Source organism: Rattus norvegicus, chromosome 8 (genome assembly GCF_036323735.1).
Source record: "Rattus norvegicus strain BN/NHsdMcwi chromosome 8, GRCr8, whole genome shotgun sequence".
Lineage (NCBI taxonomy): Eukaryota > Metazoa > Chordata > Mammalia > Rodentia > Muridae > Rattus > Rattus norvegicus.
The window spans coordinates 50,281,779-50,309,506 of record NC_086026.1 but is presented as its reverse complement, the minus strand read 5'-3'; the positions used below and the strand labels follow the sequence as shown (position 1 = coordinate 50,309,506).

At 46.3% G+C, this 27,728-nt stretch overlaps 1 protein-coding gene across 3 annotated transcripts in view; it reads left to right on the top strand.

The window, feature by feature from the left end:
* The window catches only part of Ubash3b (ubiquitin associated and SH3 domain containing, B), a 147,525-nt gene extending 120,528 nt beyond the window's left edge, over positions 1-26,997 (top strand). Inside the window, exons 6-14 of one of the 3 annotated variants that reach the window (XM_006242848.5) lie at positions 375-583; positions 6,237-6,369; positions 8,140-8,260; positions 9,766-9,888; positions 11,795-11,887; positions 14,677-14,821; positions 20,134-20,234; positions 21,632-21,741; positions 23,052-26,997. In XM_006242848.5, coding sequence (XP_006242910.1) covers positions 375-583; positions 6,237-6,369; positions 8,140-8,260; positions 9,766-9,888; positions 11,795-11,887; positions 14,677-14,821; positions 20,134-20,234; positions 21,632-21,741; positions 23,052-23,189 — 1,173 coding nt within the window. In that variant the 3' untranslated portion in view covers positions 23,190-26,997. Of the gene's footprint in view, positions 1-374; positions 584-6,236; positions 6,370-8,139; positions 8,261-9,765; positions 9,889-11,794; positions 11,888-14,676; positions 14,822-20,133; positions 20,241-21,631; positions 21,742-23,051 lie in introns of all 3 variants that reach the window. The other 2 variants (XM_039081414.2, NM_001191792.1) reach the window with 2 other exon arrangements.
* Positions 26,998-27,728: the final 731 nt, after the last annotated feature.

Here is a 27,728-nt window from a genome sequence, read left to right as displayed (position 1 = left end):
CCAACAATCCCCATCTACCTAGTACTTGCCACAGCCGACGGGGCAGGAGAAGTAAAATCTGAATGTCCAGCAGTTGCCCAGAGGAACTTTCCAGCTCTCTGTGAGTTCCTGAAACCCGCTTCTGAGTCCTGACAGGAAGTGAAAGCATGGCGGCTGTAGGTCTGGAAGGTTCTAGAGCACCAGGCACCTACCCATGAAACCCTGGTGAGAGAAGTGCCTTCTGATCAGAAGCCATGTCTGCCCAGAGCCTGTGACCCCAGGGACTCCTATATGCAGTGTATTTGTCACCGTGTATATAGAGTACTGTCTAGGACCTCGGGTTCAAAAAAGAATGGTAGGTGGGTCTGGTCTCATAGTCTTCTCCTTTTTTGCAGACGTTACAGGTGATCTACCCCTATTCACCTCAGAATGATGACGAATTGGAGTTGGTCCCAGGGGACTTCATCTTCATGTCTCCTATGGAACAGACCAGCACCAGTGAGGGCTGGATTTATGGCACCTCGCTGACCACTGGCTGCTCTGGGCTGCTCCCCGAGAACTACATTACCAAGGCTGATGAGTGTAGCACCTGGATCTTCCATGGGTAGGTAAACCCGCTCTCCCTTCCCATGCAGTCACTGCCTATCTGGGCTGCTGGCGGGGAGCCAGCCTAGGGCTGCTGTCCATCTCTGGCTAGAGGGCAGCAGAATCCAGTGCTGAGTGTGCATTGCCCTGTGACTTCCGTGATCTCAGCTTGTGGGAAGCGAACAGGGACATGATGCCTCACATTCTTTATTAAGGTGACACTCACCTGCCTCTCACTGCTCTGTTGTCCTTAGCCCATACTGGGGTCCAATTTCCAGAATGGTGTGTGACCAGCTTTGCCCCACATAGGGAGGAATAGGGACACAAAGTGCCTTCCTCCTTCCCAATCCAAGTGGCTCCAGTCCAGCCCCAGGTTTCACATGCTTTCTACCTTCTTTCTTCCATATGGCAATGTGGCTGAGAGGTAGAAGACCCGAACATCACTGCATTATTTGCCTACCATGGTAGTGCCTGTCTTAAGGGATCAGAACGGGTGATTCCCGCAAGTATTTTCTCCTGGAGGGAACAGATCAAAGAAGGTCCCCTGCTTGTGAGCCCAAGACAAACCACACACTCAGGCTAGGAAAGGACATTCTCTTCCTTCCTCTGCCTTATGTGACGCCCCTCCCCAGCCCACAGGCATCCAGATGTCTCATGCCCACAAACATCTGGTTTGTAGAAATGTTTCTGGAGCTGAGACTATAGAAGTCGAGTTTCTGCAGTCACCATTTTATCCCATAAAGATACATAAGGGCTGGGGTTGGGGATTTAACTCAGTGGTAGAGCGCTTGCCTAGCAACCGCAAGGCCCTGGGTTCGGTCCCCAGCTCCAAAAAAAAGAAAAAGAAAAAAAAAGATACATAAGGGCTGATAGAGACCGAGTTGGTGAAATGTGGCTGCTCACGCCAGTAATTCCAGTGCTGAGAAAGTAGAGACAGGGTGTGGAGGGGTCAGCCAGTCTAACCTACTTGGTGAGTCTGAAGACAGTGCCTTAAAAAGAAGAAGAAAGGTGAAAGGCTACTAACGTAGGAAAGGCACTTGCCGTAGAGCCTGATGACCCAAGTCCAAACTGTAGGGCACACATGGTGGAAGGTAAACCCAGTCCACTACATACATACACACATACACTGCAACATGCACACAGACTCAAAGATGGATGGATGGATGGATGGATGGATGGATGGATGGATGGATGGATGGATGGATGGGTGAGCTCAGATCCTAGCACCTATAAGGTGGCTCACAAACAGCTGTAACTCCAGCTCTGAAAGATCTGATGCCCCCCTCTCGCCCCCAAGGCCCCCACATATATACTCACACAGATGTATACACACACATAAATAAAAAAATAAATACATTTTTAAGAAAGATACACTAAGGAACTCATGGTTGTCTTCTGTCCAACCCCTACCAACACACACACACACACACACACACACACACACACACACACACACACACACACACACGTACAATACAGTCATGCATCATCTGTGGCATTTGGGTCAGGGTTGGCCCTTGTGCATTGTAATGGTCCCTTAAGTTGTGTCACAGCACCCTAGCAGCTTAGTCTAAGCTCACTCTGATGCTCTTCAGACAAGCCACCAGTGGTTGGCTCCTTGGAACATCGCCCCCGAGAGTAGCTCATGCATAGGCTGAGATGATGCTTAATGAAGCACAGTTCATGAGTGGTGATTTTAGCAGTGGCTGTGTGTGGGGGCAGGGTACACACATAGAGTTCCACCGGCCCCTGTGAGACCCACCATCTAGACCTCCTCCCTGAACTAGGATTCAGACTCCATCGGGTGGGGGTGGGTGGGGAGAGGAGGGACAACTAACCTCACCCAGGCCACCATGGAAAGCCTATGTGTCACCTCCCCCAGGGCACCGCAGAAGGTCTGTATGTCATCTCCTTTTACTTTGAAGATAACTGTTGATGTTATTTCTTGGGAGCTTTGTTTGAAATTAAATTCTCAGGTGCAGGGGCTAGGCATTGAGACTCTGACTAAGAAGATGAGTTTCAGTTCAGTTATATTCAAATCCCACCTCTCATATACCAGCAGTGCAAACCTCACCCAAGTTGAATTACTACTCTGGGCCACCGTAAAAGAGCTAATCATTGCACACACAGTACAAACTGTGGTAGTGACCACAGTGAAGACCTCCTCCCTGAACTAGATCTATGGTGGCTGGACAGCAGTACCGTCTACAGAATACCCGTTAGTGCTTTTGCTTATTCTTTGATTGCTTGTGTTTACCGGACCTCGTTAAGCTAAATGTCTCTTCCATAAAAATGGCCTGACCAGTGAGCTAAACATTACTCCTTAGTCCCAGAGGTAGGAATGACACACAGAGGCATAGCTCAGGCCCACTGTGAGAGAAGCCTTCTCGTGCCTAACCAAAGGTGGGCAGTCATGGGGAGACACGGGAGCTGTCTGGCTTGATGCTGACCAGCTCCGAGGAAAGTTCTAGAGAGGGTTCAGACAGTGTACAGGGACATAGGAGGACAGTTGGCTTTTATGCCTCTCCCCACCCAGTGCTCCGTTGTCTTCTGAATACCTAGGAAAATGGTTTCTTTCTCACCGCTCTTCCTGGTGGTCATTTGTTTCTGAGTGTCCCTAAGTCCCTTCTGGGTGATGCTGACCCCTTGTCCTCTAGAGTAGGGTGACCTGCTGACCGTCACACAGGCCTAGCATGTTCTAGGCAGGAGCCTGAGTTTTCCTGCTCCCTGAGAAGGAGATCTCCATGTCAGGCCCACTTCTTCTCCACCCTGGTCTGACATTTCCCCCCAGGCCACTCAGGGGGAGCCGGGCCTTTTGATTCTAGTGTCATTGAAGATGGGAAGGAAGCTGCCATTTCCCCTCACCAAGGGAACTGGAGAGAGGAAAGGCCCCATCATTTTCTTCCCAGCTGTGATACAATAAAGAACTGACAGACGTGGGCATGGGAGATATCAGCATGATTCCAGACAGCTAGACATTGGAGGCCCGGAGCTTTGATGAGCCAGACAGGAAAACCAAAGTTCCTTCGGTCGTGTGCCATTCGGGAGGTTCTCTGCTTAAAATAAAGGAGAACAGCTGGTCTATTAGCTGGGTGTGAGTGGCTCAGCTTTCCTTGGGCTACAGTTACTTAAATTTACCCATAACAGGTTTAATTAGGCTGCATATCATACTAAAGAGACACGGCTCTCTTGAGCTACAGGCTCCTGGTTCTACCTCATAGGCTCTGAACAATGATCTACGAGGAGCAGGTCACAGCACAGGGGCTCCTGGTGCATCTGATGTGCACAGGGCTGCAGATCTCTTTTCCAGGGTCTGACACCTCTGCCTGAATATGTAGTCAGGCTGAGGACAGAGCTCCCTGGCAGAGTGCTTGCCGAGCATGCATGCCAGAAGCTCTGGGTTTGATCTTCAGTATCATAGAGACTCCATGGGGTGGCACACACCCATTATCCCAACACTCAGGAAGTGGGCACAGGGTGACCAGGTGTCTGAAGCCAGCCTTGGCTGTATGGGGAGTCGGAAGCCAGGCTAGACTCTATGAAACCCTGTCTCAGATGAAAGCTAAAATCAGCCTATCATTTGTAGAGAGAACACAGGGACAAACGTGTCCATAGTAATAAAACCATATGGTTTATTGAGAAGAAAAAAGCAAACCAAAACCCAAGCAACTCCTGACCTCTGACCTGACCGCGCCACTCGACCGTATTTACCCGCAGGACCTGAAGGCGACATACAGTGATGTTTATTAAAGGGCTGTTCACAGTAGCTAAGTCACGAACTAGATGTAAGCGGAGGAACGAGTAAAGAACACGTGGTGAATATATGCAGTGGAATTTGAATTAGCAAAAACAAAAAAAAAATGTCATAAGTGACCTAAGTCAGACTCAGGGAGACAAATACTTTTTTCTCTTGCCAGTCATAAATTTTATGTAGGTACATAAAAGCACACACGTGTACATACAGATGTACACGTGACATGGATGTAGAAGTGAAACTGTTTAAAGGAGGTTGGGGACTGTCTCAGTTAGGGTTTTACTGCTGTGAACAGACACCATGACCAAGGCAGCTCTTATAAGGACAACATTTAATTGGGGTTGTTTACAAGTTCAGAGGTTCAGTCTTATTAAGGAGGGAGTGTGGCAGCATCCAGGCAGGCATGGTGCAGGAGGACCTGAGAGTTCTACACCTTCGTCTGAAGACTGCTAGAAGACTGACTTCCAGACAGCCAGGATGAGGGTCTTAAAGTCCACACCCACCGTGACACACCTCCAAATAGTGCCACTCCCTGGGCCAAACATATTCCAACCACTATAGGGACTAATGGGAGAGGCATGTGAGGGCAGAGGGAGTAAAGGGAGAAAATGTGACCAACGTACATTGTGAACTATTTTGGAAAAAGGTATCTGTGTCCCCCTCCCCTTCCCCAACCACCAGACAGGGGTCTCTGTGTAGTCCTGGCCGTCCTGGAACTCACAGTGTAAAGCAGGCTGACTTCACACACAGAGTTCTGCCTACCAGAGTATTAACTGTGTCACCTCGCCCAACACCAGAGTACTTGCATAGCAACGGCCTCATGAAACTCAGTACTGTGTACACTGAGTATGTGTCAACAAAACTGGCTGTGGGTAATTTCTTTTTTAAAAACCAGTTGGCTTACTGATTTTAGAAAAGATGAAAACGTTCAAAAGGAAAGTTGTAATAAGCATACAGTGTTAAAGGTGGATATTGACTGCAGAGTGGGTCCTTGTTCACTTGCCCAGATTGTCGGGTCTAGAGATGTAAAAACGCAGACTTGGTAGGGCACACTGGGCCTTTCCGAGAGCAAGAAAGTAAAGATTCAAATACTTCCCTTTGAGACTGCCCAGTGACCCAGGAGATCTTTGTTAGTGCTGCCCAACAACCATATTTAAATAGTGGCTCTCATTACATGAAGGGCTGGGAAAGTCTTCTGTGTGTGTGGATTGCAGGGTGGAATATTTGCCTAGCTCTGCTCCAGGCCCGATCCCCTCCTGGCCCCGGCAGTTACAGTGGCATAGTCAGAAATCAGTTTTCTTGGTTCACAGCTCCAAACATCCAGCAAGCGTCAGATCCTCTGAAATAACCCAGGCTCTAATCATCTGCTTGGCGTTGCCATGAAGGCCAGTACAGTGCAGGAGACTGACAAGGTCCGGGTTAAAGGATAAGGGTCATGCTCCTGAGAACCTCAGGGCCACAGGCAAGGCAGTGCTGGGAACACATTTCCACTCGCATTCCTCAGATGGAAATAGCCACTGGAAAGATTAAAGGCGACGGGAACTGTTTATTTCCCCGCAGCAGCGACAGAAAGAGCTGGAACAGTGCTACATAATTGATACCTCATTATTCTTTAACATGTCTCTGCTGCCAACCCCGCGTGCAGCGTTCTAATAAGCCTAGAATCACTGGACCCCATCCCTGCCCACAGGCACGGGTGCATCTGTTCTCAGCTCTGAGAACTGTCTGCCCTTGTTTATTAACGGCGTGAGACTTCAGTGAAAAAACAACAACATGTTCTTGCCTGGGGATGGGGTGCTTCCTACTTAAATCCCCAAACACGCATGACCAGACGGTCCTTTGGGCTAATTCCCATACTCCTGCGGGAGCAACTGTTGACTCCTGTCCGGAGCACTTAACCCTTTCCTCCCCTCTGCAGTTCCTGTTCTATCTTGAATACGGTATCATCCAGCGCACTCGCATTTGGCGATGGGGCGTTAGAGAGGCGGCAGTATGAGGATCAAGGACTTGGGGAGACTACACCCCTCACTATCATTTGTCAGCCCATGCAGGTAAGGCCAACCATGGGGGTCACATCCCTGAATCTAATCCTGATGGTTTTGTTTGTTTTGCTTTGCTTTTCGAGACAGGGTTTCTTTGTATAGTCCTGCCTGTCCTGGAACTCACTTGGTAGACCGGGCTGGCCTCTAACTTAGATATCCTCCTGCCTCTGCCTCCCGAGTACTGAGATTAAAGGCAAATGCCACTACCATCCAGCCAATCGGGATGCTTTGAGGACCATCCTCAGCGTTGACCCTGCTTCTTCCAAAGGATCTCTAATGAGAGGGGAGTGCACAAGATCATAAAGACACAACAAGGGGTTGGGGATTTAGCTCAGTGGTAGAGCGCTTGCCTAGGAAGCGCAAGGCCCTGGGTTCAATCCCCAGCTCCGAAAAAAAGAACCAAAAAAAAAAAAAAAAAAAAAAGACACAACAATCCAAAACTACGAAGAGATAGGTATGCGGTACTAACTGTAGATATTGCCGTGTGAATTTGAGCTTGGAAGCAAGGGCATCCCAAAGAAGAGGCCGTCTCTCTTTCTACTTGGATTAGTAGAGTGAGGTTCTTAGCATAGTGATGGGAATTGAACTCAGGACCTCTGGAAGAGCAGTCAGTGCTCTTAACCGCTGAGCCACCTCTCCAGCCATGCAATTCCCTTGGCATAGTGAGAATTCAGTATACTGGTGACATTTTGGGGACAGGCTGGAGAAGGGAGTAGGAGTCATCAAGCAGAACTGAGACAAACTGAAATTTCAACATATGAAGGATTGAAAGGGGGGGTGAGCTTTGTCTGGAGCCCAGGGTTTGCATTAAGCAACATCAGAAGAGCAGGTGGCATAGTTCCCAGTGCCAATCCACACATTAGCCCTGGCAAAGCAACAGGAAGCCAATGGAAGAGTGTTGGCCCGCCATGACCCAGCAACCTGAGGCAACTGGGACGATCCGGCGCATCAGCAAGAAGGACGTGGAGACATCCATGCACTTCCACTAGCAGCTGTGGAAACCAGTACTTGGCTCAACTTGTCTGAGTCACCATATGTAGCGCAGCGAGCGGTACCCCCCCATACCCCGAACCCCCAGGACCATTCTGGAATGCCAATTCCAACGAATGGATGGAATGCATATGCCAACATGTATGCAGCCCAGATCGCAGCACACGTGATGATTAGAATATGCAAAGTCTGGCTACAGAGGTGGCTCAGCAGTTGAGAGCACTGACTGTTCTTCTGGAGGTCCTGAGTTCAATTCCCAGGCCCCCACATGCTGCCTTATAACTGTTAATTCTGTGAGCACTGCAGGCACATGAGTAACAAATAGTGCAATTGTAGATAAAAAGAGCACGCAAAGCAGAAGGCTGAAAGTAAAATAGGCACAAGGCAGACACGTGTGTGACGGTAACATTCCTCCCTCCTGGAAAGAGCTGATGATGCATCTCTTTGGAGGAAACGGCTGTCTCTCTAGGTGTCTGTCTCTACATTAACGGCTGGCTTGACCCGTGAACTGTACCTTATGTAACACTCCTGTTGCGGTAAAGGGAAGCAAAGAGCATAGGTTTTACATAATCCCTCATACTTCAGAGCACCCACAGATACCTCATGGGAGCCCGAGAGTAACTTGTGAGGTCTGGGGGATGAGTCTCACTTCACACGCAGGCCAGACTAACGTCATGGCTGTCAGGGAGATCGTCAGGAGTTTTCCTTGAGTTCGGCTCTCTGGGCAGGCACACGGGGCCATCTGTGATGCCTCGAGTCTCCTTACTCTTGGCCTTACGTCCTCTGTAGCCCCTGAGAGTCAACAGCCAGCCTGGGCCCCAGAAGCGATGCCTCTTTGTCTGTCGGCACGGGGAGAGGATGGACGTTGTGTTTGGGAAGTACTGGCTATCCCAATGTTTCGATGCCAAAGGTGAGTCTCTCCGTTTATCCGCTCTGACTCTCTGTCGTTTCGCTTACCCACAGTTAACCATTAACGGTCTAAGCCTAGTAAGTGGGAAAGTCCAAAATGAGCTGTCTCAGGGTCTCTATTGCTGCCACAAAACACCATGACCAAAAAGCAAGTTGGGGAGGAAGGGGTTAATTAATCTTACAGCTCCATCATTGAGCCCAGGGCAGGGACTCAAACAGGGCAGGGACTCAAACAGGGCAGGACCCTAGAGGCAGGAGGTAGTGCAGAAGCCATGGAGAGGAACTGCTTACTGGCTTGCTCAGCCTGTTTTCTTACAAAAGTCAGGACCTCCGCCCAGGGATGGTGCCACGCACAGTGGGAAGGGCCCTCCCACATCAATCGGTAATTAGGAAATGCTCTACAGGCTTGTCTACACTGCTGGTTAGAGGCGTTCTCTTACGTGGAGTTTCCTCCCCTCAGATGAAGTAAAATTAGCCAGCACACAAGCAGTGTGTATGGGTTATATTGTAATCCCGCCATTCTGGGTCACGTGATAAAATCTCAGGCTCCTCAACTGTGTCCCACCCAGGTCACCATCCCTTTCTCCAGTGTTTCCACAGTATAAATGCTCCCCACCTACTCGTTGGTTTTCAGATCTACTGTCAGAGTATCACAGTATCGTTTGCCTCTCCCCACTTGATCACACAGATACAGTATCCTTTCATAAGAAGCTGGAGTATAATACAATAAGATGTTTTGTGCAAGCCATCTATGTAACTTTACGGTGTATCATTTTACTGTTCCTCATTACTGTGGCTGACTTACAAGTTAAATGTTATCATAGGGGTGTCTGTGTGGGTAAAAACATAGTCTGCCTATGCTTTCAGGCATCTAGTGGGGCTCTTGGGATGCAACTCCTGGTTCTAGGGAGGACTGCTGGTGGTTGGTGGCCTACACAGCAATGCATACCTGTCGCGGCCTCTAGGGGGCACTGTCAAGCTACTTTTTATGTACAATGGGTCATTTTGACGTAGTTAGAAAATTCCTGGAATCTAAGTCTTAAGTTCTTCTTGATTGTTTCAACTCTTAGGGGAGAGATCTGCATTCTTGTCCCCATTCTATAAACTGAGGTATCAGGGAGCAAAGAGTAGCTGTGTCTGGCCCATGTTCATACAGCCAAACAGTTCAGACACATGAACTGATTCTGTGGCCAGAATTCCTGACTTAAATCTTCGTGGGCCCATCCAGTTCAGTTTCCCCCTTGAGTAGCATCTTAAGAATAGGAGCCCTGCCTTTGTCTAGTTGTTATATTTACTGAGAAATCCCCCCGTTTCTGTCATCAGCACATGGTAGCGGGTTGTAAGTCAATCTTCTGAAGAAAAGGTGTCAGATTCGGTATTTCCCACTGGCTTCAGATAGTTTGATTCAGTGTCTTTGACCAAGAAGGAGGAGGGGTCGGGACCACTGAAGAAAGTTTCAAGTAAACAAGAAGTCTATATAGCTTTTATTTGATCTTCTTCCCCTAGGCCGCTACATACGCACCAACCTGAACATGCCTCACAGCTTACCTCAGCGGAGCGGCAGTTTCCGGGATTACGAGAAAGATGCTCCAATCACTGTGTTTGGGTGTATGCAAGCAAGACTAGTGGGTAAGGGCTCTCTGTGATGGTGTAGCATCTCCTGGCTCCCTCAACAGACCCCCAACACGGGTGTGCAAACGCACTTGGAGGGACTTTCCTTTTTGTTTGTTTGGTTGGATGTTTGAGACAGGACCTTAGGCTGGCCTAGAACATCAGATGTTCCTGGCTCAGCCTTCTGAGGGCTGGGATTACAGGTAGGCCCCTGCTGGTTGCAGATGTGGCCGCTGCTGAGGAATGAGAGAAAGAAAGTTAGGCTTGGTTTACTTACTGGTGTAGTAGATGTATCAGCTGTTAGCTCAGGACAGCAGCATCTGTCAGCATGGTGTAAGAAGATGGGAGGGTAAGGAAGCAGTGCAGGGGCATTGCTGAATTTGCAGAGGCCCAGTGACATTTTGAATCTGAAGTATTTTTCTGTACTGGTTGTACAGAAACCATGCCTTGCACTCTTCAGTCATTTAATGTGCACTTACTGGTCATTTGCTTTGGGCAAGTCCGTGGACTAGATAACAGAGACCCCAGGACAAAGTTACATGGAAACACATGTGTGTGTTGTGGATGACGATCAGACTACAAGGCTGACTGAATAGCAAACTCTGCACAGAGGGTGAGGAGAATATTGAAGAAAGAAAGAAAAAGGGTAGAACAAAGCAATGAGAGAGGGAGGAAGGGAGGAGAAAGAAGAAGAAGAGGAGGAGGAGAAGAAGAAGAAGAGGAAGTGGAAGAGGAAGAAGAGGAGGAAGAAGAGGAAGAAGAGGAAGAAGCGGAGGAAGAAGAAGAAGAAGAAGAAGAGGAAGAGGAAGAGGAAGAAGAGGAGGAAGAAGAGGAAGAAGAGGAAGAAGCGGAGGAAGAAGAAGAAGAAGAAGAAGAGGAAGAGGAAGAGGAAGAGGAAGAGGAGGAAGAGGAAGAAGAAGAAGAGGAGGAGGAGGAAGAAGAAGAAGAAAAAGAAGAAGAAGAAGGAGAAGAAGAAGAAGAAGAAGAAGAAGAAGAAGAAGAAGAAGAAGAAGAAGAAGAAGAAGAAGAAGAAGAAGAAGAAGAGACGATTAAGAGGCAGGGGGAGCTGGGGCCTCGAGTTGGAGTCATCTGAGTGAAGAAGGAACAGAGGGGGAGGGGGAGGGGTCCTTAGTGTAGAGGACAATTACCAAAATCACACAGGTCAGACGTAGCATCGAGAGATCCGTGCAAGACATAGTCAATGAGTAAAGGTGCTTACAACAAAAGCCTTGTGACCTGAATTCAATCCCCAGAACCTACGTAAACGTGGAAGGAGGGAACTAATTCCATAAAGTTGACTTCTGACCTCCATATGCGCTCATGCTCTCTCCCCTCTTCCCTTCTCCTCCCCTCCCCACTAATAAATACATAAAAATAAATAACGTTAACAGTACAGGGGATGGGAGCTCTTCTTTCTAGAGCACAGGTTGAGAGAAGGGGCTGTCAAGACAGAAGACATTGACAGCACATGGGGATACTTAAAGTTTACTTTGTAGAGAAAAGAAGTGAACCACAGGAGGAAGCATTGAAGTGTTAGAGTGTTGGCTGTTGGGTTTGGACTGTGGGTTAGCAGACTGGAATTGTAGCAATGTCTGACTGTTACAGTATCAGTCATCTCCCTGGTAACACAGAGCTGAGGGGGTGGGGTTGTTTAGCATCTCCCTTGTAGAGGTCAGAGCCTTATCCTGTTGGTAGACCTCCCCTAACAGGGCATTTTGCTGCATGCTGGCCCCAGAAAGAAGAAAAGGAGGCTGCAAGAAGAGGCGTGTTGCTCCACCCTCTCCATGGAAGCGCTAATGAAGGGTCCGACTGATACTAGGCTCTCTGTGAGCTCCTACTGGGAAAGGGAGGATTATGGGTCTGCTTGGCACCGTTCCATTGAGGTGAACCCATCACGCTGATTCTCTGATGATTTGCTCGGCAGGTGAAGCCTTGTTAGAAAGTAACACCGTCATTGACCACGTTTATTGCTCACCATCCCTACGCTGCGTTCAGACCGCACATAATATATTGAAAGGTAAGACTCCTGGCGGGGTAGAGGCCACGTGGTCCACCCCTCCACTTCCCGTCAGTTACTGCAGAGTCATGGAGCTTCAAAAATGGAAAGTTTGGGGGTTGGGGATTTAGCTCAGTGGTAGAGCGCTTGCCTAGGAAGCGCAAGGCCCTGGGTTCGATCCCCAGCTCCGAAAAAAAGAATTAAAAAAAAATGGAAAGTTTGCTTTGTTTTTTGTTTGTTTGTTTGTTTGTTTGTTTGTTTTTGAGACAGGGTGTCAAGGTGAGGTGTAACCTAGGTTACCCTCGAACCTACAGCAATCCTCCTGCCTCAGCCTCCTGAAAGCTAGGGTTATATTATAGGCTTGAGCCACCATAGCTCACCGAAATCTGGAACTTTTATGGAGGCTTCTTTTACAAGGTGATGATGACCTTGCACAAAGGTCACACTCCTGACAGTATAATCCAGAGAAAGGGAAATATTACTCATTTTTCCTTAAGGACTTCATGCTGTCTTGGATGGATTGTGGCTGTACAGAATATTTACATCTTTTACCGAGAGGATCCCTTTTGTGTTTAAGCAGTGGGGCCATCTTGCCCCGCTTTCAGATGTTTTCAGTAGTAGCCGAACAGTTGGGTGTTCTACACCATCACCACCTTAGTTTATTCGGTTAATTGGGAAGACTTATGTATTCATTCATTTTCGTTCATTCATTCATTCACTCACTCATTCATTCATTCATTTTTTGAGACATGGTCTCACTGTGTAGCTTTGGTTGGTCTGGAGCTCTCTGTGTAGACCATATTGGCTTGACACTCACAGAAATCCATCTGCCTCTACCTCCCACGTGCTGGGATTAAAGGTACACACTACCATGCCCTACAAACTGGAAGGTTTTCAAAGTTCCATTGCTGTAAAAGCACTCAACTTTCATGCTGAAATCCATGAGCATTTGCACTGGGGCAATCTCCCTTCTCACCCCATTGGAAGGAAGACTGGCCAGACAAACAAATGAGCCAGAAATAAAGAAGCCAGCAAGGCATTGGACACAACACTCGAGTCCTCGGTTCTTCAACCTTAAGGAAATCTTCCTCTCAGTATGGAGTCATCTGTATGTTAATTGCACACAGAGAAACCAGACTAAATGCAATGCCAAGAGAGTTAAGCAAATATAAAGGAAAAATGTATACTCTGAAGGAGTCACATGATGATAAAACAGAACTTGAACACTGTCCCATGTAAATGCTCAACATCTGGTTCCCAGATCAGCAAAACGAGTACTGGATGTGATGTTCAAGTAGAGTGTAAGCTACTGCACAGTAGTCAGTGCCAAGAGAGTAGCTGGAAGTGCTGAGTGTGAGGCTTTGTTTTGTAGGAAATCGTGGAATTTACTATAGACAGAAGAGTTGTAACACAGAAATGAACTGGGCGTGGTGGTGCACACCGGTAGTCCCAGCACTCCAGAGGAAGCTGAGACAGGAGGATTAAGAACTTGTGGCAGGCCTAGGGTCTGCAGCAAGACTTTTGTCTCGAAAGGCAAAAAGAGAGTCAAAGGCTTGGACAAATTGAGTAATGGCTGGTGGAAGGTAGAGTTTCCCTTAAATCAGGTAACAGCCAGCATACAAGGAAGAGGTGCAGCCAGAGTAATAGATGCACATGTTGGTAAAACAGAAATTTTATTTTATTTTTTCAACACATGCTTTATGCATAGCTGTACAACTTACATATTAAGTAACACTGTAAAACACAACATTTACAAACCTTATCCAAACCTGTGTGCTTCCGACTTATGTAAGTCATTGAGTCCAGTAAGAATTGAATAACTGCCTTGTAATTTTAAAACATTTTTTGAGATGGTAGTATAATGACATCATTACCCCTTTCATTAGTTCCTCCCAAACTGTCCCCACACCTCTCCCTGCTGCCCTGCGTGTTTTCGGGACTGAGCGTTTAGTATTGGACAGCCAAACAACATGCTTTTCCCTGGAGAAGACCACCACTCCCACTCTGAGCATTCCCCAGTTACCCAGAATTCCTTGTGTAGGGTTGAGGCCTCGTGGTCCTCCTCCATGCCCCTCCACCCTCATATTGGTTTCGTCCTTGTTCAGCCTCATCTTTAGGCAGTCATGTGTGCGAAGCGTCATGGGTGTGGCTTCTCATATTCCTAGGAGACACAATCTGTAGCAAACTCCCAGATCCTCAGTTTCCTCCAATCTTTCTGGTTCCTCTTTCCCAATGTTCCCTGAGCCTTAGGTGTGGGAGTGTTTGTAGATGTGTCCATTGGGGCTGGGCTCCACAACTCTGCAATTGATTGGTTGTGGTTTTCTGTAATAGTCTCCATCTGGTGCAAAGAGAAGTGTCCATGGTGAAGGGTGAGGACACACTTATCTGTGGGTATAAGGACAGATCTCTCGTATGTGGTTGAGGAATGTGCTGGTTTAATAAATTGTTGATTAAATTGTTGGTTCTGTCCTCCAAGATCCATAATTTCGCTAGCCCTGAGTACTTAGCTAGGCTTCTGGTATCAGGCATGGTTTCCCTCTTGTTTAGTGGATCTTAAGAAGCCCAATTAGAGAGCCACTGGTTGCTGCCATAGCATGGATGCCACTGCTACACCGTTAGGGTTATCCTGACCTGCTCATCATCAATGTGGCTCAGAGACATTGTAGCAGTAGGACTTACAATTTCTTCCCCCTTTTGAAGGCTTGCATGGTATATCCTGGTCCTGTTTTACATCAGTTTATCCTGCGGTTCGTTTTCCCGTTGACAATATGGTGGGACTCGCCTCATCTTAATTTTACTTCCTCCCTAAGGTTTACAACAAGACAATCACTTGAAGATTCGGGTCGAGCCAGGCCTATTTGAATGGACAAAGTGGGTTGCTGGGAGCACATTGCCAGCATGGATGCCTCCATCAGAGCTAGCAGCAGCCAACCTGAGTGTTGATACAACCTACAGGTAACCTTTGACTTGCTGTCTCCCTAGGGCCCTGTGTCCTGGGCTGTCACCAGGCCATGTTCATCAAGACGATGACGGACCTAGCAAGGCCTACAGGGAGTTCACAGTGCGGGAACCCAAGCTATGATTTTAGGAAACCAAACTGGGGGACATCCAGTGCTTGTTGGTATTTAATATTAGCATAGATTATATCTACTTCAGTGTAAGGGTAAAGCCACTCAGTATGTTAGGGGCATACACAAGTGGTCAGAACACAGCTCAGTGGATTAGGGACGTGACAGTGTGTCACCTTCCATTTTCACTTTAAATTTTCCAAATCACTTGCTCTTTTATCCTTTTGAGACAGGGTCTCATTATGTAGCCAGGCTAACCTGCAACTATGATTCCCCCTCTCTCTGTCTCCCAATTGCCATGACTACAGGCATGGGCCACCACTGGATTTTTATTTCTTCTTTCTATGATCCTGGAAAGTAAAAGTGAATAAGATATGTGTGTATGCATGGTGTGTTGGGGTGTGTGTGTGTGTATGTGTGTGTGTGTGTATGTGTGTGTGTGTGTGTACTCACACATGCAAGCAATCTACTGAGCTATGTCCCCAGCCCAGATAGCCATTTTCATGTATGAGGCTCCAAGTGACAATGCATTGAAATAATAATAGCATTATTATTATAAAAATTAACATCTATTAATATCTATTACTATTTTTCTATGTCAGGTTCTGTGTGTTCTGTCTTGGAGTCATTCTCCTCATCCATTGCTGTCTTTATTAGACCATATGCTATGCTAGGTTTTCGGGTTTTTGTTCTTGTTTGTTTGTTTGTTTGTTTGTTTTTTAATGCTCCTAGTGAACACTCTGCATGCCTAGTAAAGAATTAACCAATAGTAACACAGTGACAACACCATTCAAAAACCCACCCACACACTGAGGAAGGCCAGTCTGGAGATTAAACTCCTCTGTCTTAGAGCATGCTGCGGTAACTTATTACCCCAATAAGCCCATATAAAACAGACATGCAACACGGTTATTTTTTATAAGGTATATATCTAAATTGGGCATATCTATCACTCTATTGATTTATTCCCCAGCTGCGAGGCCCCTTGTTACTTGTGACTTCTCCAGGCCACGTGGTTCCACTCCGTCTTCCATTCATCTCCTCTTCCTCTGCTCGCCGAGACCTCCCATCCCGCCTTTCCCTTCCATTGGCCAATCATCCCGCTCTAGCCTTTATTTGACCAGTCAGAAGGGGGAGAAAGTTTGGTGAGATCACCCGAGTATATGATGAGATCGCATGAGTGTGTGACCTACTCCTCGTTGGGGGAAGCCTCTCTTGAGGAAGTAGAATTAACATCGAAATACAAACAGCACCAGGGCAACCCACAACAAGAGCAGAATTTGGCAAAGTGACCAGTCTGCGTGGAACGTTCTCCTGTTCTCTACTCTCCCCCCATTTCAAATACAAGTGAGTCACCGGACAGGATGGGAGAGAGTCCTTCTTCTCCGTTCACTTTTCTACTCACTGGGCAAGAGCTAAAATATCCCAGCCTCTCAGCCTGGTGCTACTCCAGGTCTTAAGGGAATTAGCTTTCACTGACATAACATTATGTCTATTGAATCAGACTCTTCACTAATGAGCTTCACCCTTTGCTCTGTCCTATCTCTGGCTACTCCTTTTCTTTTTGTTGAGGGAAATAGCAACAGAATACTGTCCACATACCAGCAGCCTTGTTACTGACATTGGTAAAGTAATTTTCTCTCTCTCCATCCAGCCCCATCCAGGTCATCTTGGGATGGGTAGGTTCTAGTTTCCACTGGGCGTGTGTCCTACAACATTTCCCAAGATGGCCTAAAAAGTTCTGCAAATGCTTCTTTGTTGAGTTTCTCAGCATACCCAGGCCATACTCATGTGGGCAGGATGAAGGCTGGGAATTCCTAGATCAAGACATGGTTCTTGTTCCAGGTTTCCTTTACCCTTTTAAAATTCAATGTAACAGGCCTTAAAAACTCTTGACCCGGCACACAGATTGTTCACCTAGGAGCATTAAAAAAATGCTAGAGACAGCAATGGGTCAGGAGGAGAATGACTCCAAGGCAGAACACACAGGACCTGACACACAGGAAAATTTCTGTCAATTTTCTGTCAGTTTTGAGTGGAACTGAGAAGCCTCTAATCCCATGGAAAAGTTGAGAAAAACCAAACGTAAAAGCTATGAGAGGCCTAGAGTAGAGTTAACTACAGTGTCATAAATGGAACCAAATGAATAGATCTTTGGAGCAAGTAAATGAAGCTCATATGGTGACATGGAGAACAGCCCCGAGAGTCAGTATAATTGGAGTCAAGTGTGCTCTGCTTAAATAGCCCGGGCTCTGGGGCTCAGCGGTGAAGGGCATCTGCTGCTCTTGCAAAACTCAACTTGGTTCTCAGCACCCACATGGCTGCTCACAACTGTCTGTCACTCCATTTCCAGATGATCTGATGCTTCTTCTGACCACCTCATGCTCTTGTACACACAAGGTACACTTAATATATACCTGGTCACATACACAAAGTTAAGTAAGTAAGTAACAAAAAAGAGTCTTGGCTTCTTGCAACCAGGACCATACAGAACAGGAGGGAAGGGCTGGAAGCTGAGTGTGGGAACTGTCCCAGGCTGGTGACTCATATCTAACCATCTTCCACAGGAACAAGAGCAGCCTGTGGGCTGTGTGTAGAAAGAAGACTAGGGAGCTGGGCCAAGATTGTAAGAGAAAAAAAACAAAAAGAAAATATTCTACCAACTGGGAAGCACTTCAAAGCAGGGTACAGGGTCCTGATGCTTGGTGTGGGGTGGGGGAGGACTGAAGGAAGTCATAGATGTGGGGTGTAAGTGAGGTAAGCTTTGGATGAAGCTCAAGGCAAAAGCCTGCACTATGGTTGGACCAGTATAGGTTGGAGAAGAGGCAGCCATGAGAGAATGCTTGGAAAACCACCATGGAGCACTTAAGCTATAAGTACAGAAGTGGTTGGGAGTTGACCTGACTCTAACCACATTGCAGGACCTTGTAGGTGTAGCTTGAAGTGTGATAGGCCCTGCTTATAGGAGAAACTTAGGCTTTGTCCCATAACCATCAGGACACCCTTCAGGATGCTGGGAGGAACCAAACGCAAGAACAGATGAGGAGCTAGGTCCTAGGATCCCATTTTTCATTTACACAAATCTCAAATATGGCAATGTGGTCTCACCCATAAAATGACTCCCTGACCATATAATGTGGCTTTTTATTACAGAATGTGGGGAAAGGGGAGTTCCTGGGAGACAGGGTAAGTTGAATGACAGTGGAACTGTATAAGAGATGGGGTGCAAAGAGGAGGCCAGGAAGAAGAGTTCATTCCAGAACAAAGATGTCCATCCCTAAGTGGTGGTCACCCTTCCCTCTATCTTTCCTTCAGAGAACAGTCAAGTAGTGAGAATCAGGAAGCTTTCTCCCAGGAGCAATGTGCCTGCTGAATGGTTAGAAAAATAGGTTTCCTCCAAACACTACAGTATTAGCCTTCCTGAGAGTAAAATAGAGCACTGAATGGGCAATCTTACAGGATGTTTGCTTGGTTGGTTGGTTGGTTGGTTGGTTGGTTGGTTGGTTGGTTGGTCATTTGGTTGGTTGGTTTGTGGTTTGTTTCTTTGGTTGGTTGGTTGGTTGGTTGGTTGGTTGGTTGGTTGGTTGGTTGGTCGGTTGGCTGGTTGGCTGATTGTTTGATTGGTTGGCTGGTTGTTCATTTGGTTGGTTGGTTGGCTGGTTGATTGGTTGGTTGGTTGGTTGTTCATTTGGTTAGTTGCTTGGTTGGTTGGCTGGTTGGTTGGTTGGCTGGTTGATTGGTTGGTTGGTTGGTTGGCTGGTTGATTGGTTGGTTGGTTGGTTGGTTTGTTGATTGGTTGGTTGGTTTGTTGGTTGGTTGGTTGGTTGGCTGGCTGGTTAGTTGTTTGTTTGTTTGTTTGTTTGGTTGGTTGGTTGGTTGATTACTTGATTGTTTGGCTGGTTGGTTGATTGATCTGTTATTTGAGAGAGTGTTTTGCTCTATGGCACAGACTGGCCTTCAATTTCCACTGGCAATTCTCCTACCTTAGCCCCATGAAAGCTAGAATTTCAAGTTTGTGCTGGCATATCCAGCTATGATGGGTGATCTTGAAAAGAACACTAGCAGAAGTTGCCCTGTTTCCATAAGAGGTTCAGTTCACATGGCACATCCAAGACTCAGATTGAGACCTCAGCTCTAAGAGTTGCTAAAGACTCAAGTCAGCTGTCACCTCGGGGCCTCTTTTGTCACTTAGAGACTTAGAACTTTTGGAAGTGTCATGAAAAGATTATCCTAGAAAAATGCAGGCAATGCGCTTGCATATACCCCTGATGCGTGGGAGCCCCTCAGTAAATATTTTTAGCACTAATTTTAACAGTATACGATTTTAAAATTATAATCAAGATGTCATGCAAATTTAGAGAACTCAGCACCACCTGTACTGGGTACCACACATTCAACCATTAAAGGCACATGGAAATAGAAAAGGCATAGGATGTAAGATAGGACGAATATCTCCTGGACCAGAAAGTCTATAAAATAAAAGGGGAGTGTAAACAGACCGAGGTGGGCCCTAAGGGTACTGGTGACTGGTCAGCATGGTGAGTGCTTTGATCCCCCTCTTTAATGCCCTTGTAGATTGTATCCTAGTTACGGTTTCCATCTACAGCCTCCCCCTACCTAGTCCACACAAAGAGCTTCTCAAGTGGAGAAATTAATTTATCGCCATGTCCCTCAGGCTTTTCCTAGTGCTGGGTGCACGGTTTAAAATAAGACACAAAGAGAAAAAAGTGGCTGGTGGAAATTTCACAAGCTCACGAATAGGTGGACCACTTTTTCAAAGCTCCCCTTACAGCTCATTGTAAATAAGGCTGCCTGGGAGAACCCTGGACATCCCAGGTGATCTACACAGAGTGAGTCAACCAGTCTCCACCTTGCTTCCTGTCAGCCATGTGATTAGGACCCTTGATGATCATTAATGTCAAGAAAAAGTAATCAGTCTGCTTAGGTGCATCCCTGTGGGTCGGCACTCACTGGATGCCTCATTTTTCTAGTGAGTCACTGTGGCACCGAAGTCTTCCAACCTCAGCATCTACACAATGGAAAGTCTCTTCCTTGTGCCTCCTTCCTTTCCAGAGAAATGGATAAGCAGAAATAAGGGCTCCTCCGAGAGGTCTCAGCATATTTACGATGATGTCATGCACTTTGTCTCAAGGTTGAAGTGTGAAATGTTTCCTTGCTTTGTTTGCCTTTGCATTGCAGACCTCACATTCCAGTCAGCAAATTGGTGATTTCGGAATCCTATGACACCTACATCAATAGGAGTTTCCAGGTGACGAAGGAGATAATAAGTGAATGCAAAAGTAAGGGTAGGTGGCATTATTTGGGACTCCATATTTAAATGTGTTTAGATGTGGGGACAGCTCTCCTTCATGACCGACGAACCAGTTGAAATGTTTGAACTTGCTTTGTCGAGCGTAACACAAGAGAAACATGTCTCCAGGCTCTCTTGTAGAAACTTTGGCATTCAGTTTGTGATATTCTGTAAGGATCTAACAAGAAAGTTATGGCACAGGAACCCAGTAGATGGCATCATCACATTAAGTAACTTGGGCTTGGTATTGTGGCTAGTCATCTTGTACCTCGTGGAGGGGATACCCAGTTGTAGTTTCCAGATGTTGTATAGAAGAATTCCATTCTGAATTGCCTACCATGATCCAGGATGGGAGCATCTACACACAAACCCACCCACAGGAATGCATGCCCACACTGCCCCTTGCTGTCACTAACCAAGAGCAGTGATGGGTGAGGCTCAAGTCTGTTTGCATCTTCTAGAGTCTGGTCTCAAATAGTTGATGACATGTAGGACCAACTGCCCACCTTCACGGTCTTTAGTGAATATATTTAGAAGTCTTAAGTGAATATATTTATACTCCGGGTCTTTAGAAGTCTTAGGTGAATATATTTATACTCCAGGAGCAAAGAATGCAACTTTATACATGCAGATCTTAGCAATGGGAAGCCATGGGCAACTGAGGAAGGATAATTCCCACACTGCAATTATTACTAATAAACTACTCAACACTTTGAAGATACATGAAGCCTGTTCTCAGCTACAAGGTCTCCAGGGCTCAGTTCTGCAGTGGTGACATTTAACACTGTTTTAGAGGGGCTGGCTTGGGGAGCCTGCCAACATGGTCGACGTGTGACTTAATTACCGTAATGGTTAGACAGAGCTATGGGAAGGACATCCCTATTAACTATATGCTTACACACAAAGCAGTGCTGACCAGTCTGGTGAGGTGAGAATTATGACTTGTACCCATGCCCATTTCCATGGCTTTGATGGTAAACCACATCATGAAACAACAAACCATGGGGGAGGCTGGGTGAAGGGACCTGAGTCCTCCTAACACCATAGGGTAATTATTTTTACCTTTTCTTTTTTAAAATAATTCTTACTTCTCTTTAAATTATCATACAAGGTATGAGGTAGTATCATGACATTCTCAAATGAAGTGTGTTTTAATAGATTCCCCTGCCCTAAATTTACCTACTTCCTTGAAGTGTCCAGGTCCAAACCCAAAGCATTATGCAAGCTGGAAATGCCCAGTCACTGAACTCCAGCCCTAGACTTCCTTAAAGCTGTTAATTAATACATAGCAAGCGTACATATTCATAGAGTGCAGTATGATTTCAGTATACGCATATGCAATGTATAGTGAGACAGTCTCTGTAATAAGCCTTTCTCAATTCCCAGGAAATAACATTCTGATTGTGGCCCACGCATCTTCCCTCGAAGCATGTACCTGCCAGCTCCAAGGCCTATCCCCGCAGAACTCTAAGGACTTCGTGCAAATGGTCCGGAAGGTAATTCACTCTTGCATTTACGGGGCCAGTGATACTTTTGTGTTTTTATAACCGTTGGGCGGCTGGCTGATAGCTAATTTCCTTGAAGCAGAATTTTCTGCTGAGCTGGGAAGACTCGGTTACTGATCAAACACAGCCAAGATGTGCTCAGTGGAACTCCATAGGGTATTTGATTAGAACTGTATAAAGGGGAAGGTTATTGTGGAGGACGCTAAGAACTGTAAGTGATGAGGGACTAACAGGCGAGTGCCTTCAGGTGAGGCAGCTATCTTCTTTTCCCTTCAAACAGAAATTCTGGTTCGAACTCGACCACAGTGTTCTTATTTTTAAAAAGGCTCACTTAGGCAAGCATCCATCCCATTAGACTATAACCTGAGGGGATGGTGGGAAGGCTGTTGGTTGTCTTGTTTATGACTGTGGCTCTGGACAGAGAACACAGAAATAAGCTTTGACTTGCCATGGCAGCCCATGGTTTCTTCTCTGAATGTCACATTTACGTGCTGTGTCCCCACCAGCTAGGTGTGGTGGCACATCCCTGTAATTCCAGTCCTCGGGAAGTAGACGCTGGATGATCAAGATGTCAGGGTCACCCTTAGCTGCAGAACGAGTTCAAGGCCAGACTGAAAGTCCATTACATGAGACCCTAGCTCAAAAAAATAAACCTGGATATTCTTTCCCATTGTGCCCAAGTTTAATGTGGGAAATCCTTGGTCTGCCTTTTAAACTTGATATGCACTTTGAGGTTAACTTTTGGTACAGTTGCCTTACTCTAGTCTGTCCCTAACCCTGAGGTCAACTGTAGACGTAGTATTATACAGTAAGATATTGGCAGGTTAGGGGCGAGTCCATTCACATAACTTCTATTATAGTATATTGTTAAAAATGTTCTGTTTTATGTATTATTGATGTTAGCCTTTCCGTGTCTAGTTTATAAATCAAGCGTTGTCATTGGTGTGCAAATAAAGAGGAAAAAATATATGCAGGGTTTGATGCTATCCAACTTTCAGGCTCTGGGGTAGATCTCCATGTTTAAGGCAGTGCCATGCATACTTCAGTCCTCTTCCCCCATGCTAATAGCCAGCAGTCCCTAATCACGTAGCAGGTCTGCTCACCATTGACCAGATCCCACTCATCAATACAAATGCTTAGCCTTACAGGTCCCATTCGCTTGGGGTTTGTTTGTTAAGTTTTGGAAGGTTTTACACGTCTGCCTGTATGCCCTGGAAATAGCTGAGTGTCTGTGTCAGTACAGAGGTTAAGGCATTCACTCAAGGTCTTCTGTTTTCCCTCCCTGATGCTTTGACTTTCAGATCCCATATTTAGGCTTCTGTTCCTGCGAAGAACTGGGAGAAACCGGAATATGGCAACTGACAGACCCACCCATCCTTCCCCTTACCCACGGACCCACTGGGGGCTTCAACTGGAGAGAGACCCTTCTGCAAGAATAAGCTGCCTGAGGGATGGGAGGAACTTGCAGACGAGCCCTCAGGATGTTCCTTAGCAGTGGGAAAGAAAGCCCACGCTGCATTCAAAGCAGACAGCTCAGAATCATTTAGCATATTTCTTTTCATGCTTAGGGGACAGCGAGATTATGTCAACGAGGGGAAGTCGTGATTCAGAGGGAGAATTTTTAAAAAATCCTTCTCTCTGGACTTGCCTAGCTAACAAGGCTTTGGAGAATTGTCTTCCTGAGCTGAGTACCTGCTGCTGCAGAAACTACCACCCTCCTTCAGGCTACGCATGGCTAAAGAGCCTCATTCTTCTCCCAGAGAGCTGCTCCCACCCTCAAAAGGCATGCAAGGGGAACGACTGTGTCTGGAATCCAACTGGGCATGGGATAGCCTTTTGTGCTCTATTTGCAAGTTAGGCAAAGCCACCCTGAGGAGTGCATTGGTGGTTGTTAGGAACCATACATAAGAACAGTCCTGTGTCAGACAGCAGATTCTCCTCTCGGCAGACTCCATTCATTAGCGTGCCAGGCACCCACTTGAGGACTCCCAGCATTCACCCTGGTACCACCACTTGATCTCCAGAGCAGCCTGGCCCTTTGTGCCTCTCTATCTGTGAAATGTGGAGAACAGCATGTTTGCTCTCCCAAGCACTTTGACATAACTCAGGAGGAATCAAGAAATGGGTGGTGTATTAAATGGGGGGGTGCAGTGACATAGAATATTCATCAAATTGAAATTACTCCCGTGACGGCCGGATGAACTGTGAAGTCCCCACGCCTGTCTGAATCAGGGCGTGCCTTTCCACCCAGGCTCTAGACTGTGTTAAGCAGTTAAGGAGATTGACCTTTGGAAGGATGTAGGTTCGATTCACTATTTGGATCAGCAAAAAACAAAAACAAAAACAAACAAACAAACAAAAAATTCCAGTGCGATACAGATATTTTTAGAAACTGTACTGAGGGTCGTGTTGTTGGTCACATAGAGTCCATGTGCAGTGTAGCAGAATGTCCGTAGGTTAGCCAGTTTTAGGGTGTCTAGGAAGCCCAGGGACTAATGTGAATGGTGACAGTCACAGCTGCACTGCTTCTTTTGCTGCCCTCTTCGCTTTTCTATGGTAATTTAAAATAATGGGAGGGAGGGCCACTTGAAGGAAGCTGGAGAGTGACAGCCTTTCTGCGGGGGCTCTCACCACACCTACTTCCCGTATTTAGGGAGAGTGCGTGTATTTAAAGGAAGAATAAATGACAATCAAACCAAAACATTCCATGTCGATGTCTGTTGAATTGTGTATTCCGATAGCCATGAGGGCCACATACAGTAGCCCGGTATGAGATAGTTAATTGTATAGCGTGTATGCAGAAATTGAAACCCCAGCCACTGAGAGGGAACACCGATATAAAACAAATATGTCCTAGAGCATTACATTGTAACAGCCAGACATACACCTATGCCTGTATACGCCTGTATGTCTTAGTCTTAAGTGTTCAGGTAACTGTATCACTTTGATTGGGCCACATTCCATTGTCCTTAATCCAACAGAGACAGCGTCTGACTACAGAGCCGGAGAGGACAGAATCTGAAGTAACTTTCTGAAGAACTTAAGTGGAAAACCCTTGAGCACAGAAACGTTTAATTCTCCAAATTGCTTGTCAAAATGGCTGGGTGATGTGAATTCAATTAACATCTTATTGCACGCTGGTCTGTTTAAAAGAATTCAAGATTGGGTCCAGCTGAGCAATCTTGGGAATCACACTGAATCTGTGTGTAGAGACAACTGGATCATCAGATTTCATATGCATACAGAAGTTCTACGCTGGCAGTAGACCCTGAGTTGAGGCTAGCTCTTTTCTATCTGCAGCTCATGCTAGCTCAGATGATACTTGGGAGAAGGAATGAGTTAGGGACAGATCAGGGGAAAAAATTAAATTTTTTTTCACTATGTGCCTCCCCCGACCCCCCCCCCTTTTTTTTGGTAAGTGTTGGAAAGCCATCTGAAATACTTCAGGGGAGATGACATTAGTGGAAGGGATGACAAGTCCAAATAGTGTCCCGCTTCACCAAGTGTCCATGCTCCAGTGTTATTCCCTGTGATTGCTGTGTGTATGTCTGACTGGAATAACTGGTGCATGCTAATACACACCATGAGGCTGTCTTTCTCAGGCTCTTTCTTCTCACTGCTGCTTGGCCTTGAGGAGCCCTTAGCTTCACCCCAGGGGGTGCCAGTGACATTCAGATGACAGTGTCTCTTTCCCTATGCATTCAGATTCCTGCAATCTGAATGGCTCATTAAGGGGCCATCTGATAGCTGAAAGAGGGGGTTATTTCTCACCCTGTAATGAAAGACTTGGGAGACTTTCTACTTTCTTATTTTAATTATACTTTAACCAAAGAGTTGTTTTCAAGTAACCATATATTTGAAAGATGACTTTGCAAATAAATAAAAATAAAAATGGGAAGTAGCCTTCTGGAGCCATGTGGGTTTGGTAAATCGCTGATGGTCATTTTCTTGCCAGTTCTGTTTGGAATACATAGAGATGCTCTTCCTGCTGTGTGTAACGCTGCCCGGGATGTATCCTTTCCACTCTATGGAGTGTGTCCCTGTGAAAACGAACTCTTATTTCAATTATCGGATGTCGTTGGGGAACTCTAATGGCAACAGGAAGAGAAGTTCCTATCTCACTGGCTTTGTAGAAACCTTGGTTTCTGCGCCAGGAACAGAATTCCTCTGTAACCCAGGCGCTGGCTTTAATTTCAGAGCGGCGATGAATTGCTCTTTTGAAAATACTCTCAGTATATTCATGTGTTAGAATACAGATGAGCCTCCCACTAAGCTTCACAGGCATCGGCACAGTCAACTGAACCAAATCTGCAGAAAGTTGGATAATGAGACTCCTGGACATTTGCATTTAAATTGACTGATCCAGCACATGCACCGGAGGAGGAAAAAAAGGGGGGTGTAGGGGTGTAGTCTGATGGGCCTGAGCTCTCCAAGGAAGAAGACTGTCAAGGAGAGCAGGGGACAACCTGACTTGTCATCTATTTAGGGGGTGTCCGTGTTACAAAGGTGATAGGGGTGGGGCTGTTAGGTGCTTTTCATCGTTAAACATGACTAAAATTGAATTTGCTTTTGTAACTCTTCGTCATTGATTGCTAGGAGAGTGACGGTAGGCATTGCCTCTCAATGCAAAAGAAATAGCTGGACTGTTACGCACATATAGTATTAGGTTTGCTGTGTGTAGGTTGAAGATTTAGAGTCGTTAGTAGCCAGACAATATACAGTCAGTCCTCACAGATATTTGCCTGCTCCTCCCTAGCCATTCTACATGCACAGACATTTTGCAGCTGTTAAACTATTCGTGGAACTCTGTATGTGATACATGCGTTAAAATGGAAACAATGTATACCCGTGCTTTGGTTGCCACTGAGATGGAAACAACATCCCAGAGCCTTCCAGTTTTACATAGACCACACTGAACCTGCTGTGTTAGGAAGGCATGTCAGTTCTTTTTCTCACACGTGAGACTTTTGTATCTCATTTTTCTATATGATTTGGGTGTATTTATTTGGGGGAAAATGTTTGTAATTATAAGACTAGAAAACCACACCTCGCTGTATGGCCAAGTTCCTTGTACACTCCCCACGGCGTCCGTGCTTCTGTGGCTGAGAAGCTGATCCTCTGGATAGAGCTATGGCAGCCTTGTGATCAGTTCATTGTGTCCCAGGACCATATCCACTGACATGGTTCATAGATGACTTAATAAAAGGAAACTGTGTCCTCAGTTGACCCAGCACAACTACAGATTAAGTCCCGAGTGTGGTCTCTTCCTGTCGTGTCTTTACATGGTCCTGTACTGGGATCCCTGTGACTGCGTTGGTATCCGTGAAGAGTATGACTCTTCCAACACTGGGCCAAAGGATGCTACCTGCTGATGGAGAGGGGAGGAAACTCCTGCAGCCCTGTGGATCTTGGGTCCTTTCCAGTAAGGCATCCAGATGGAGAAGTGAGAGCCCAACAGTTACTGAAAGAGTACTCTGTGATGCTTTCAGTTCACCCTAGGCAAACCATGGGCAACCCTGTATCTCTCTTGTCAATGGATCCAAGATTCAGAGCTCGGGCTCCTGGGACAAATACAAATTAACAAGAGAGAAATAGACGAGTTCAGCAGTGAAACTCCATAAAGAAATCATCTTACAATCCTCAGAACACAAGGAGACCTACACACATACATGTATATAATTGCTTATGGGTATTTTGAGACAGAGACTCACATGGCCCAAGCTAGTCTTGAACTAGATAAACCACTGAAACTGGTTTAAATTCCGAATCCCCTGCCTCCATGCCCCAAGGCTGGGATTATAGTCACATACCACACAGGGGTAAAGCTTAAATGTCTTAATGCTAAATTTGAGAGCAAGTGAATGGTTGTAGAGAAATACAGTAGAGCAATGAATATGATCTAAGTGTAGGGAGCTGCTGGGTGTCTGTACACCTCCTTGGTTTCTCCATCGTGTCTCTATCATCAGAGACACGAAGGC